Here is a 15,961-nt window from a genome sequence, read left to right on the forward strand (position 1 = left end):
GCCTAAATATCCGAAACTTAAATAACATTTAGGAGGCATTATATGCTTGCATTGTCTGATTTTGGTTTGTCCACCGTTGGACAAACGCGTGTTTCAGTCGCGTCTGTCGTGTGCCTTTAAAGGTAACAGATCTATGTTGATTTAAGAACCCATAAGTTGAGTAACAGTTTTTGAAATGAAACTTCTTTAGAATCGTTGTGATTTCAAACAGGATGCAACGGAAAAAGCGACAATCAAAAGAGTCACATAAATTCCAAATGAGAAAGGAAGCATTATACAGCGTATAAACTTGTAATTAGTGTGTATCATTTTCTTAATTAAATTTATCAATTTTATTTAGACATCGTTAATTATAGAAACTTTTTGAAGTGAAAACTTCTTACTACAGTTAATTTAAAGTTTACTTAATCTTATGAATTCATGTATCGCCTTTTCATTTCATCGAATTTTAAACGTTCATAATTTTAGTTATCACCAAATTATCTTTAAACTTACAAATCAAAATAAAATTTTTGTATAAGTTAAATGCTAGACGCATTTACATATTATTAATTAAGAACTTTGTTTTTGAAGGTTTCATTTCTAAAACGTGTGAATTGCATACGTTTTTTTGTTTGTTTGTTAATCCAGTGTCGCATCCCTACCCCTAATTATATGTTAGTTATAAGCTCATATTTTAACCGATTATTGCTTCAAACAATACAATACGATATCTTTTATTTGTGACATTTGTGACATAAGCACCAGGCATGAAGTAATGAGCGTATTTATTCCAATCACGTCCAGATGGAAAGTCCAGTCGTAGATGTAGCGAGCAACTAAATAAAGCGAGTGTGTGGCCACCACTGGTGCAGCTTCGATTCGCCGATATTGTCGTTGTGCAATGGTGGCGAGGCCGAAGGCGCCTTGCGAGTCAGGCGGCTTTCAAGCGTATTTTTAAGGAAATAAGCACATTGACAAGCAAATTAGTCCATTGTATTTGTGTTTAATATTCGTCGTTTGGGGGTAATTTTGGCCATATTATTATTATTAGTTTTTAAAGCTGTCTCAACAAGAGATTAAGCGTCGCAGTTGGAAATGGTTAGGACATACACTCCGAAGCAGCAGCTGCTTCGAGCAGTGTTGGCCTAGTGGCTTCAGCGTGCGACTTGCATCCTGAGGTCGTAGATTCGATCCCCGGCTGTGCACCAATGGATTTTCTTTCTATGTGCGCATTGAAAATTAGCTCGAACGATGAAGGAAAACATCTTGAGGAAACTGGCTTGCCTTAGACCCAAAAAATCGACAGTGTGTCAGGCACAAAAGGCTGATCACCTACTTGCCTATTCAATTCACAAATGATCATGAAACATATACAGAAATCTGATAGTAGCGCCATGGATTTATTTATTTTATACACTCCGAAAAGTTTCCAATTATATCTTATCTTATATAAGCAGGCGTTTGATTGGAACCCGCAAGGAAAACGGAAAGCGTGGCCCAAGAAAATCTGACTACGTACAGTTGCATACTCTACCCCATTTAAGGGTTATATATAACCCAGAGGCACTAAGTAAGTGTCTCAATAAACTGACAAATAAATAGTTAAATAAAACACCGATTAAAAACTTAATATTTTAATCGCTTTATACAAATATCAACAAAGTGACGAAATCTAAAAATAATTATTGCTATACATCATAATGTCTTACAATACTCACACAGTACTCATTCGACTTACGTATTACCGTCATAATAGGCCATAGAGCAGTACAATACACACTCTCAGAATATCTAACACACCAAGTTTGACACTATATCTTATTTAAATGCGAAACACGTCAAAATATAAGAATGAATTTCATTTTTTATTGAACATGGGCAAACGGGTGCTGGAATTGAGTGACCACGGGTGGTGGTATCATTAAAACCAGTTGAGCCTCCTGCCCGTTTGCCTGTTCTGTAACAAAATCCCTTAAATTCTTTGTCAAAATCATGGTTAACGACGGCCATTCGTAAGTTGAACGGTGTAATACCGCCACCCTAACCTAGTACCCGCAATTTACGTTATTTAAAATAAAATTTACACTTTTAATCTGTTAAAACATTGTATAAATCGTTATGCTCTTTTTATTGACAATTTTTCAATTCCATTGTGTGGTTCCAAGCGTAATAAAACTTACCTAAGTGAGTGGTACAGTCTATGAACGTCACAAACTTCAATCTAGGACCTGTCAAACTTTTTATTCGAAATCTGACATAGTCTGTGCGAGAACATAACCGTCTCGGCTTGACATTTATGTAAACTATTACGTCATATCATTGATACGAAGAACCATTAGATACCTCAAGTCCTGAGAAGCAGCACTCACTCAAGTTTACGTCCTAAGCCCCAACCTAACCAACTGAGCACCATGTATAGTCCTCACATGAACCCTCAAATAACTCGGCCGCGTAAAGAACTTACAACAAATATGACATTGGTATTTCTTTAATCCCGTATGAGTCTCCAAATGCCGCTTCAGCTTCCCCCTGGTGATGAAGCCCTTCCCGCACTGCTGGCAAATAAACGGCTTCTCCTTTGTGTGGGTGAAGCTGTGCAATTTCAAATAATAATGCAACTTGAAAGCTTTATTACAAACTTCACAAATATATTTCTTCTCCTCCTCTTTGTCGATGTTCTCTATCGCGATCTTGGAGCCGTGGGATTTCAGGTGCTCCTCGAGGTAATAGAAGTGCTGGAACACCTCGCCGCATATGTTGCACACGCGGCTTCGCTCGTCCGACGGTATGACGTCCGTCAAGTTGTGTGTCTCGCCCTTGCGGGGAATTCTACGCGCGTTTTGTAAGACCATAGCCAGGATTTCGTTGCGATTTTCTTCTTGTATCCTATAATTTAATCAACTTTGTCACGCAAGCAGTTGACCCGTTTACAAAGTCACTAGTTGTCAAGATTTCACAATATTGACAAGGGGCCCTTGGACATTATTGCATATTCAACAGATTGACACATCGCTAGCCCCGGGGAAGAAAGTCGTAAATCACTATTACAACTGTTTTAATATATTCTCATTTTTGACTTCATTTGGGTGATTGCACTATAATGATAATTTTTTTCAGAATTTTTCGCAAAATATTGAAAAAAGACGAGGTTAGAAATACTCGTTTACCTCCCCTAAAATAGATAGCAACAATCATAACTATAGTTTTAGATAGATTGTAACTCTACTTAATAATCATAAAAGTTAATACAACAGTTTAAAAACAAATAGAGAGTCAATATCTCCGTTTCATCAACGTCATAATATTTCCGCGAAAGGTAGTAAATTACGCTCTACACATTCGTCAAAATTACCGTCGTAATGTACGGTTACTGTATCGCCCGTAATTACTGTAATGTACATTTAGTAATTTTGTAACTATTTACACTAAATACATAACAACAATGTTTTAATCGCTTTCATTTGACATATAATTGTATATGTAATGTAATTAGTATCCTAGTAATAAGAACAGATTTTGCCTTTACGACTTTGTTCCCCGGGTCAAGCGATATATATATATATATATATATATATATATATATATATATATATATATATATATCTTTTTATTATCTATATATATTTGCGAATTATACTCACACTCCTTCCCGCTGATGTGTGGACAAATGCATCTGGACGTGATATTTTGTATTAAACATATGCGCACAGACAGGACACTCGTACTTCAGCATATATTTATCCACACTATGGCTTATTATATGCCTTTGCAGTTTGCACTGTGCGTTAAAAGATTTCGTACATATATCGCATATGAATTCCCGTTCGGGCTTGTGATTTTTTCTATGATAAAGCTGAAATTTTAAACATTATTAGCCAAGTAATCTCGAACTAGGCTCGACTGTACGGACGGGCGCTCGTTCTACTTAACGTCCTGTACGTTGAATGATACGTTGTGGCAGAGGACGGCTTTGGAATTAACGTTAAGTATTTGAGTATGTATCTATACGTGTATTGGATAAAAGGGACAAGGATAAGAAGGAAAGAATAATGGTTTGACCATGAAATGATTTTTTATAATGAACAGGAGCAAACGGGCAGGAGGCTCTCCTGATGTTAATTGATACCGCTACCCATAGACACTTAATTACTGAGGGGGTGTACGTTGCCGGACTTTTAAGAATTGGAAGGTCCAAGGTAGATGGTAGGCCTTGCACCAAATCCAGGACGTACTAGAGAAGGGACAGGTCAAAAGTGCGAATAAACGAGCATGGTGAATATCATGATAGTTGATGAAGAGAATAATTGAGATCCTACCCTTCGGGAAAAAGGCGTGATTAGAAATAGAAAGAGAAACCAGTGCTGCAACTCTTGATCTCGGATCATTTTAGATCTGATGTAAGAAATCACTCTTTTTCATCGTACGAACGATTTATGTGCGTATATAAAAAGTCTATTGGCCCATTCGAATATATACGACCTCAGGGATGAGAGTCACACGCTAAAGCTGGGCCAACACTGCAAGAACAGTGAAATCTATATTTTTATATTATAATTTTTTTTTCAGTTTAAACCCGAGAAAAACCTAGCTATCTATCTTCAAGAATATGACCATTATTCAGAATAATAAAGCTTTTTATAAATTTGACGAATACTTAAATGACCCTAATCCTTTGTATCAAACAATTTGTATGACTCAAAACTTATAAATAAAGAGTGGCCGAGAGTCGCTGGTCCGCTCTAAGCCCTTGACTTGCGAACTGGTAGTAAACGTAAGTTTAGAATCACTTTAACATCTTTTCTAATGACGTCCATAACTGTACTTGGTAACCTATATGCATAAAGTTAGTTTGAGTTTAAAACGTTTTTAGAAACATTAAAAATATCCATCAAAATAGAATTGTACTCTTAACTCTTTTGTCTCTTTCTGTCATACTGTGTTTACGCTATGATGAAAAGAGACAGCTGAAACTGAATCAGTACAACTTTTTCTTCTCTTTTTTTTTTTCATTATTTTCACACTATGAAGAAAAGAGATCACTCAAAATACCGTTATTGATAAATATGAGAATACTTTTAGTTTTACTCACCATACTTTCTCTCTTTTTATACAACTTATCACATACAGTACATTGGTAGGGCTTTGGTCCTGTATGGCTCCCTTCGTGAACCTTCAGATTCTCTTCATCCTCGACTTCTAGAAGACAGTAGTGGCATCTATATTTAATTTCTTCGCCTTCATGGGATTTTTTATGGATCTGAAATATAAAATGTAATCCATAATGTACGTAGATGCAAAAATCTCTTTTGACAGGACAGTATTGGTAACCTACATCCGAAACAACTCAACCGAATTGTATGAAATTTTGTATATGTTTAATAGGAATTTCGTAAACTATTTCACCCCCCCAAGTGATAAATCCCCTCCATCTTTTTGTGTAGACAAGAGTTTACGAGACGCTCAATAGCGGCGATCATGGACACCCATTTAGTGAGTGCGTTGCCGGCCTTTATATACCGATGTTAGGACATTTGACAATCATTACCTGTAATGTATGCAGATGCAAAAACCTTTTATGACAATATTCACACGCGTGAGGCCTTTTCCGATATTTCTTGGACTTTTCGTTGATTTTCTTCGATAACTTCTTGACAGCCTTTTTCACTTTCTCCCTGAAATAAATTCACGTTTACACATCCGCTAGAACCTCCGTTATACTTAAAGTCGGTTAAAACAGAGCAGTATTAGCAGATTCGAACTTAAACTGCCAATATTTGACATCCCACTATTCTATAATCTACTGACTTTGTATCACTTAGTCTATGGTCAAATTGCAATAAGGGGCTTGTCCTTATGGTCGCAAGTTCGGATCACTGTGCACCAATGGCCTGTCTTATGCTCTATTCGGAAGGCATGACGAGGTAATGTTTACTTCAACTGTATATACAGAAAGAAAAGAGAGAGAGAGAAAGAGAGAAAGAGAAAACATGACAGGTCAATACTCACTTATCCCCATCATCCTTTTCGTTGTTCCCATCATTTTCCGATTTGACTTCATCTGAAAAGTAAGATACAAAAATCTTTGTCAGTCTGTGTGTTTCAGTCTTTGGTATCTTTTTCACGCATTCACAAATGGTCCCCTTGGCTTAAAGGTCTCGTTACCAGGCCATAAAATTATTAAAAAAAAAAAAAAGGTCCTACCCTTCAACGACTCCGGATGTGTCAAGACGTGTCTGTGCATTTTGCTCGCCGTTATAAAGCCCATATCACAAATATAGCATTTGAACGGACGTTCGCCCGTGTGCGTACGCATGTGCACGCGCATGTACGACGCCGTACTTAGACTTTTATCGCACACGGGACACTTGACGCCGTTCGTTGTTATTTCCAACGGCTCCTCTGGTTTCAACCACGTGTTTGATGGGAAATAGTCTTCGTCTGAATCGCTGTAAGGTGATAAAAGAATTATATCAATTGCTAATACTTGTCAATGTCTCTTATAATAAACTAGGGGCAGTACAACCCTAGGGCCACAGATTTATGATTTAACAGGGGGCAAACGGGCAGGAGGCTCACCTGATGTTAAGTGATACCGCCGCCAAGACACTCTCAATGCCAGACGGCTCGCGAGTGCGTTGCCAGCCTTTTAATTTGTTTGTGATCATTTTTCTAACAGGTAAGTGATAAGCTATACAAACACCATCGACTTTTTGGGTTTAAGATCATTTTCCAGAGTCTTTCCCATTGTATGTTAGTCCAGTTTCATAAAAATCTGATAAGTAGTTTTTGAGAGACCACACTTTTAAATTCGGTTAAATTTTAGTAAAAGTTACTTCTACTTTTGTTTTAAGTGCTTATGGTACACAAAATATTATAACTTACTCATTATTAACACTTGCGTCGTCTCTATCATTATCATTAGCCTCATTATAATTCAAATCATGATTTGTATCATCAGTAATTCCATTATCATTAACCGCATCATCATAATTATAATCAACATCCTCAATTTCTTCTTTAATTTCAACATCATCCATAGGCACTTTCACAACTTCTATTTCTAAATTCTTATCTTCTACTTCTTTCTTAGTCTCTTTAATATCTTCTTTCTCATTTTCTATTATCGGACTTGGCCATTCGTTAGACCATATATCATCTTTCGACTTAGTTTTCTCCATTTCTTGTTTTTCGCGTAGTTGTTCTTCCAATTCTTTTAAGTATGGTAATATTGCATTGAAGTCTGAAAATCAAAGTGTTTAGTCCTTATAACTACGTCATAGCAGCGATTAATAATAATAATCCAATAGCGCTACAACCCCATAGGGGTCTTGGCTTCATATTACACTCTTTTTTTTCTTTTCTGATACGTATCGAAATAGTCCTGTACCAAAACCTATCATATCAACTTAGGAAAAGTTTGTGTCACATTTATTTAAGCCTAGAACTGTGTAAAAAATCATTAAGTTAGCGTATGTGACTTTAAATTATTCCTCTTATAATAGTTAACAACATAACAGGATAGCCAAACTGTCATTTAGGTGACATATGTCATCTTATGTCATATAATCTGTGCGGTTGGACCGGCTTGACAGTTGCTACGCGACATTTCATTCTTTTAGTATAATTTTTCCGTATATATCAAGATGGTTACTGTCGAATTATAACGCGACAATGTTGTCAACATACATTATTATTATTACATTTAAATGTAGCTCTGCAACGACCTCAAATTAACAGATCTCAAATCCATCAATGATCCATGATAAAGTCAGGTGTTATGGTGACATGAATTAATGTAAAAAAATTCGTCTAATTTTCAATATTACAATTTTCACATACCATATGGTTCACCTTCTAATTTGTCATCAGCGTGTTTTTTATCAAAATGTCGCGTTAGGATTTCAAATCTGAAATTTTTACAAATTGTATAACACTTACCTTATAACTTTACTATTAATATAACAAATTTTACATGTATTTTTAAGTTTATATATAGTAATTATAAGCAAAAATTATTTTATAATAGGCGCCAAATAAACGCGGTCGCGGCCACAGATAATTTAATATGCCATAAACTAAAGAAATGTGCAAGTAGCATAAAAATAAAAGAGCTCTATTAGTCAATAAAATCTAGTAATGTATTTCAGGCCATTAATGTGGTCCAGAGACAAAAATATCCTGCAAATACTGGCTGCTTTTAAACTATGTAATCTAAAAACCTTGGGAATTGAAGGGTTGGATAAATTCATACCTGTAAAACTTTCTATAACAAATTCTGCACTGATATTGGACAGATAAATGAAATCTCTTATTATGTCGTCCGAGCTTGCTAGCAGTTATAAAGGATTGCCCACATTGTTCACAGGTGTATGGCTTTTCATCTATAAATTATAAAGACAATTGTTAACAATAATTAGAAAAGTAAAAACTATTTGAAATGAAGTCAGAATTATGGTAATGTCTTAAACTAAAATCACCACTTCATAAAGCTTGCTTCCTGTTGTAGTCAAGTAACTAAACCTATAGGTCCAAGGATTGCATTATTCGCAAAACAATTAACCATTTGCTGGTAGGCACTGAATGCTAAATAAGTATGGGTTCAAAGTAATAAATTATTATTATTAATTTTCATTATATGTATGAAATTATAATGACTTGATCCTAATTAGACAATGAGTTATGGTTAATGGTATCAATTATTGTGACTGACAAATAATATACTTTTAAAGATTTTTTTCAGCGAATACAAATAAAATTGTTTAGTATTAATCACAGCAAACATACAAGCAAATAAATGATTATTATTTATTTTAAAATATTAATTATTTATATAAGGGGCTTTAATAAAGGGGTTATTACTGAAATTCTAATCTGTGGCATGCATTTGTTGATGTTGATTGACTTGGTTCTGCAAATATACAAGCACACATTCTAATAATACATTTTTGTCTTACCTGTATGTGATCTAACATGTAACTTCAAATAATAACTTAATATAAACTGTTTCTGACAGGCAAAACATTTATAAATTTTTTCTAAATTTGTGGATTCTGTTGACTTTTCTTGGGGTTTTAGTTCTTCTGGATTGCTTTTGTTTTTCACATCATTGTTGTTCAAACCAAATTCTGTTGCTTTCTCATTACCAATATAACCATCTTCAGGTTTAATATCAATATCAGGCAGGCAGGTCTCTTTTTTCATTTTCTTTAATTTTTTCTGTTCCTTTTTTAATCTTTTCTTTTTCAATGCATTCTTCACTCTTAAATCGTAACTAGTTGTTCTACCTTTGTGTGTTGCAACATGTGAATCTAATTCTCTAAGTGTCGGAAAACTTATATTACAAACAGCACAGCCATAGAATGGATATCCTTCTTGTGTTATTTTTTGAGAAACAAAGCTTTTTTTCTCTTTTTTAACTTTGCCATTGGTTTTTAAAAAAGGTTTTATATCAAAGTTTACAGTTGTATCTGGTTGTTTCTCACTTTGAATGTGAGCTGTGGGAGTTGTATTTACATAGTTGGAATTATTAGAAGTACTGCTTGGAGGTAATGTGTAGAATTCTTCTGGTTTAACAGCAAACTGATATGTTGGGTTAATTGTGTTTGGAAACTGACCATAGTGGTAATGAGACAAGTAAGAAAAGGCTCCCAACGGATCCACATCAGAAACAGCTGGTTCCACCATTTTAGCCTGAAATGATTTTGTTATTGTATAAGAAACTTCTAGAGATTTTGATGCATAAAATACTTATGCTTTTAATTTGTTTGTTTACAAAACAAGTAACCTTTAGAATGTACAAATATTCTTAAGTTTTAGGCATTTGACTTACTAAGAATATAGGGAAAAATGGTAATCAGTACGTTGTGTGTTAAAAAACACGACATAATTCATCAGACGTCAAAAAGAACGTTTTTTTTTTTAGGTTTTTACATAAAAAACACTAAAGCGCGAACCAGACTACAACTAGTTTTAACAATTGTATATATTATACAAAGAATTGTGTTACCTAAATAAATTTATGATAGAATGATGTTAGGAGTTAAACATATTTTATATACAAAAAAAGAATTCAGTTGATATTGCTTATAAAATCCACACTTTATTTTTGATCGAAATCAACATTCACATGTCATGAGTTAATTGTAAGTTATCATTTTCAATGTTTATTTCAAGGTTGTATGTCAAAAACACATGACAATTGACATATGACGTTCAAGACTATTCTTATTCTCTTTATTTATCTGTGATCAGTATTTAACAGTTTGAATCATCTCTAAATATTATGTGGATTCGATCTCCGAAATTATGTAATGCTGCTATTTAGTAATCTTAAATTATTTTAACTAGGAAAATGATAATAATGTCCAGAACTTACTGGTTGCTACTAGTTTATTTACAATCTACACAATATACAAAAACAAAGTTAACGACCTAGTTCTTGTGTATACACTCGAAGTGAAATGTTTTTACTGTCCAGTAGGAGAATTATTTAATAAGATTATAATATGCAATAAAGAAATAATTTATAATAACGCAAACAATTTTTCGTACAAAAGATTTCTACAAGAGTTTTCAAAGAGTAACAGCATTAAAACATTAAAAACAACCGTTACTAAGGTCATATAATTAGTAACATTTGAAAATTCAATTATCGAGGTAATGGATTACGTTTACCTTCAATACTACTTTAGGTAGATCCAATTTCAAGAAAGTTGAAGAGTCCGCCTTGGATAGGCTGCTTTTAGTAAATTTAACGTGATTTTTCAGCGATTTCTTTCTCAATGTTTAAAGTTAAAAGTTCCCGAACCGTCCGTCCTACTAATGATGACCTACGGTTGAGATTTGATCTCATACTTCAAGCCTGATACACAAACTCCGCGTCACTCAACAATCTATAGAGAGTTGTGTTCAGTGTTTCTCTACGCGTAGAAATGAAGAGATCCGTAGAAGACATGTATGATGACAATGGACAGGGCACATTGCCCGAAGAACGGATGGCGCCGAGGACCATTCGGCAAAGCATTGAACGGCCTTCCATTATGTGGACAGATGACCTGTTGAGGGTGTAGGGAAGGCGTTGAATGGAGAGCGCGGGAAACCGGTTATACTGGAAATTTAGGGAAGAGTGGGCCAGAGTCCAGAAGTGATCGTCAACCTGCTGAAATTACTATGTTAATTTTGTACTTCAGTTAAGATTTATTTATACAATAAATTTTATAGCATATTCACAAACCATTTGATTTTTACATTTTGATTCCAAATATTAAATGGAATTGTATAATTACGATACTGCGGCTGTTTTGGTACTGTTAACTTGGTACTAAACAATCAGAAAAAGTAATATTTAGACTTTATTTTTAACAACTACCGAACCGAAAATTAGGTCAATCAGCAACACAAGTAACTAACAATTCTAACTTTGTTGTGTTGTGTAAGCAACATATTGTGTAATGATTATATATTTATTTAAATTAGCTTAAACATAACAATAAAATATACAGTAGGTATTTACAATTTTCTTCAGTTTGGTCCCTGTGGTACCCAACGTACACTACGTTTAACGCTGGCGGCATTTCTTCGCTGTATTGCGATACTTATTCCTTGAGCGAGGAAAGCACCAGCTCTGGCGTCACCGGTACTATCTACCAGGAGCCAACTTAAATCTTTAATTAGTGCCAGTGCACTTGAAGACCACGGCTAAAGAGTCTCTACTCCAAAGGAAACAAAATCAAAGTTGGAGGAAAGACTCTTATATTTGAGCCGTTTATTATTTTCCGCCTGCTCTGCGACCACCCCAGCTTTTGCTGATAAAGTGAGACGGGGCAAACGTGTCCACATTAGTAGCATCTCATACAGTTTGCCATTCCAGAGGATCAACGAAATCCCATCCGGCATGATATATATATATATATATATATATACGCTTCGCAAAGGACAGCTCAGCTCGGGCTGAGCTGACCTTTGCGAAATAACTTTGTTAACAACGTTTCAGGGTATCACGCTATCGTGCTGATTTGAAGCCGTAGAATGTAGGTGCCACTACACAAGTTTGACATTTGATGTCGGAAACAATTTACGAACTTTAGTGTTGTCGTAAAATAATATAATATAATCAGAATACGTTACATTTACATACGTTACAGAATACGTCACCGCTTTGGTTTGTATTAATGTAACCATAGCAGTCTTGTTTAGGAGCGCGACAATTGCATATAAACGTAGTTTTTTAATTTACCGTTTATGTTGGTTAGCGTTAGGCTATCTCGCGGCGATATCTCGTGATGCCAATACCAGCGAACATAAAAAAGCATATAACTCAGCCTCCAGGTCCTTCAAACGGGAAATCGCTAAGGCAAAGTCAGAGCACATCGCCAGATTTGGCGAGAGATTGGCCCAACTCCCTTCTGGGACCCGAGCCTTCTGGTCTCTCGCCAAAGCTGTACAAGGGAATTTTTGTCAGCCATCGATACCACCGCTGCACAGAGAGGATGACTCGCTCGCCCACACTGCGAAGGAGAAGGCCGACCTCTTGGGCTGTCTCTTTGCGTCCAACTCGACTTTGGATGACCGGGGGAGATCACCACCGGCGATTTCGCGGTGTGATAACTCAATGCCGGAAATCACATTCCAGCAACGTGCTGTTCGCAGAGCACTATCTTCCTTGGACATTCTTGGACAAGTCGAGCGGGCCGGATGGTATCCCCCAGCACAATGCTGCGTACATGTGCTCCTGAGTTGGCTCCGGTCCTGACGCGCCTTTTGCGGTACCTGTACTCGCTCGGCACTGTCCCGAAGTGCTGGAAGACCGCTTCGATACATCCGATCCCTAAAAAAGGCGATCGCACTGATCCATCCAACTATCGCCCAATCGCAATAACCTCCTTGTTCTCCAAAATAATGGAATCCATTATTAATGGCCAGCTCTTGAGTTATCTAGAGGGCCACCAGCTGATTAGCGATTATCAGTACGGCTTTCGTCGTGGTCGTTCAGCTGGTGACCTTCTAGTATACCTTACTCATAGATGGGCAGAGGCAATTGAGTCCAAGGGGGAGGCACTAGCGGTTAGTTTGGACATAGCGAAAGCCTTCGATCGGGTGTGGCACAAAGCACTGCTCTCGAAGCTACCAGCCTACGGGCTTCCTGAGAAATTATGCGACTGGATCTCCAGCTTTCTAGCCGATCGGAGCATCAAGGTCGTCGTCGACGGAGCATGTTCCGACCTTAAACCCGTGAATGCTGGGGTCCCACAAGGCTGTGTTCTGTCCCCGACCCTGTTTCTTCTGCATATCAATGACATGTTGCAACTTAGCAACATTCATTGCTATGCGGACGACAGCACTGGGGATACTCTTTACACTGGCCGGGCAGGTATTTCTCGGGCAGTTGTCGATGAGTACCGGAACAAACTTGTGTCTGAAGTCGAAACTCTTTTACGTGGAGTCTCGGACTGGGGTAGACTAAACCTAGTCCAATTTAACCCCAAGAAGACACAAGTTTGCGCGTTTTCCGCGAAAAAAATACCCTTTGTCGCTACTCCTCTTTTCGAAAACACTCTTCTTGAAGCCACAGCCAGCATCGGAATACTTGGCGTTGACATATCGAACGACGTTCAGTTTCGCGGTCATTTGGAGGGAAAGGCTAAATTAGCCTCCAAAAAGCTTGATGTGCTCAGCAAGGCGAGACGGTACTTCACTCCGGGCCACCGCTTGCAACTCTATAAAGCGCAAATACGGCCCCACATGGAATACTGTTCTCACCTCTGGGCGGGGGCTCCCCAGTACCAGCTCCTTCCACTTGATCGTATCCAACGAAGAGCGGTTCGAATCGTCGATGACCAATCCCTCTCCGAGCGGCTCGATCCTTTGGCGTTGCGTAGAGATGTGGGGTCACTCTGCATCTTCTACCGCATTTACCATGGAGAGTGTTCAGAGGAGTTGTTCGGATTAATACCTGCAGCTGAGTTTCAGCATCGGACGTCGAGGCAAAATACAAAATTCCACCCGTATCACCTCGACGTCCGACGTTCCACGACTGAGCGTTTCTCAAGGCAATTTTTGCCGCGCACCACCGCTATGTGGAACCTGCCCACTGAAGTATTTCCGAACCAATTCGACTTAGGGTCCTTCAAGAAAAGAGCGTACAAATTCTTAAAAGGCCGGCAACGCACTCGCGAGCCCTCTGGCATTGAGAGTGTCCATGGGCGGCGGTATCACTTAACATCAGGTGAGCCTCCTGCCCGTTTGCCCCCTATTTTATAAAAAAAAAAAAATCTAATATCGGATTGGGTAGACCATTTATTAGCCGCGGTGGCAAGTAACTCAACGTTCTCTCGCCATATACGTTGTTTGCTCTCGATGTACAGAGCCGAATCTGCGTTACCGTTCGAGTCTTTACATCATGCTCCACTCGTTTTTTTATGTCATATCGGAAAAAGTGCTCGACTAGAAGACATTTATTTACTTTTTCTGTTTTGGGCAATATTTTGCAGCGTTTAAAAATTCCTGTTTCTTCATTTTTATATGAATCGAGCACATTTCTCGAGACAACGTGTTTGAGGATTCGCGTTTGGAGGTTATATATACGGTTGACTACTTAGACCGTAATTGATGACTGACTCGCAAAGCGCGTTGTAAAGTGCAATTTTAGTTTTAAATGGGATACGCTTTTTGAGTATTGTTGTGCCAAAAACTGTCGTAGCTTACCCCACAAAGGTATTCTATGTGTTGATTTCAATGCATGTTTTTGTCTATAATTAATCCCAGATATTTTTGTTTATCAACTATTTCTATTAAAGGGCACTTTCATACGGTTGATTTATAGAGACATGCGTGTTTGTGAGCCACCAATGCTATACCAGTAGCTTCCTTAATGGAATGGGATTGTATAATAAGCAGTTTTGACTTTTCAATATTTAGTAATAGTTTAGCGTTGTGACACCACTTTAGAATGTTGTCCAACTAACAAAGGTACCATCTATGAATCAGTAACAAGTGGAATGTTCTACTTGGTTATGCATTTGGTTTACGTAAGTCAAAAAATGGAGAAGCCCGAGGACTTAGCTTAACTTTTTAGTACATACCAAAATTTTCCTATGCTACCCTGTTCGGTTTTCAGTAAGGAAAACTTTTTGGGTCATAAACAAATCGAGTATGAAAAAAAAATCGTTTTTTTGTGTAAATCAGCATTTATTAAGAAAAAAGTTACAATAATCACGGTAGAAATAGTATCAGAGAACAAAGCCTTAATTTATATTTGATAACTAGATATTTTAATTATCAACTGTCCACAGAAAAGATAAAATGTGTATTTTAGTTAAATAAAACTAAACTAAAAAAACTGTGTATTTCTTAGAATCAATCAATCTGGTTTAATAATACTACTTCACATTAAAAATGACATAGAAAATATACTCTCTAGTCAAAAAAACATATTATTTTATGTCCACAGAAGAGATTTCTTCTCGGTCGACTCTTAATTAAATATTACTATCAATCAAAGTGAGCTCAGCTCCGAATTCATTCATAAAAAAGAGATCATAAAAACAAAAGATGACGAAACTATACTCTAGCGTGTTACAAACGTCGTCTTATACTATTCTTGTAGTAAGTACGCTAGATTATAGCTTCATCATCTTCGCTGTCAAAGAAGTCATTAAAAAAAGTTTTTTTAGCCTGCTAAGGTTGTATAATCAAGTCGTCTTCATTGCTGCCCTCTGTGCGTAATGGATGAACACGTTGTGGAGGAAAAATTACATCTGAATCATCAGTCTTATAGGAACCTCGATCTCTTATAGGGAAGTGAAGGGGGATCCTGAGAAACTGTTTCTTCTTCAGGTGTAACCAGATTTGACCTATAAATAACTGTAGAAGCATTTGCTACACTTCTCGGAGATATATTCCTTGCGTCAGCTAAACTCACGTGCCTCGCGTATCATCGAATGGAACCTTTATCTGACCAATTACAAAATGTGGACTGCCT

The 15,961-nt window shown here is 36.9% G+C and overlaps 1 protein-coding gene across 2 annotated transcripts; it reads right to left on the reverse strand.

The window, feature by feature from the left end:
- Positions 1-1,600: 1,600 nt before the first annotated feature.
- LOC123718121 (zinc finger protein 431-like) lies at positions 1,601-10,095 on the reverse strand. Of its 2 annotated transcripts, none has more exons than XM_045674515.1 (11): positions 9,989-10,095; positions 8,937-9,672; positions 8,234-8,363; positions 7,822-7,889; positions 6,865-7,222; positions 6,184-6,428; positions 5,989-6,040; positions 5,528-5,654; positions 5,072-5,239; positions 3,624-3,835; positions 1,601-2,868 (listed from the first exon to the last, which is right to left on the reverse strand). In XM_045674515.1, exons 2-11 carry the CDS (start codon positions 9,664-9,666, stop codon positions 2,358-2,360), a joined length of 2,601 nt encoding a protein of 866 aa, XP_045530471.1. In that variant the 5' UTR covers positions 9,667-9,672; positions 9,989-10,095; the 3' UTR covers positions 1,601-2,357. The 2 variants fall into 2 exon arrangements, with proteins under 2 accessions (XP_045530471.1, XP_045530472.1); XM_045674516.1 differs by lacking the exon at positions 9,989-10,095 and adding an exon at positions 9,812-9,893.
- Positions 10,096-15,961: the final 5,866 nt, after the last annotated feature.

Source organism: Pieris brassicae, chromosome 14, assembly GCF_905147105.1.
Source record: "Pieris brassicae chromosome 14, ilPieBrab1.1, whole genome shotgun sequence".
Lineage (NCBI taxonomy): Eukaryota > Metazoa > Arthropoda > Insecta > Lepidoptera > Pieridae > Pieris > Pieris brassicae.

Bases quoted from the DNA above. Each gene is read 5' to 3' on its own strand.
- LOC123718121 (XM_045674515.1), bottom strand. From the start codon at position 9,666: ATGGTGGAACCAGCTGTTTCTGATGTGGATCCGTTGGGAGCCTTTTCT. The intron at 7,223-7,821 runs GTATGTGAAAAT...TTTGATTTTCAG, and splicing joins ATTAGAAGGTGAACCATATG to ACTTCAATGCAATATTACCA. The intron at 5,240-5,527 runs GTAATGATTGTC...TTTATATTTCAG, and splicing joins TGCATCTGCATACATTACAG to ATCCATAAAAAATCCCATGA.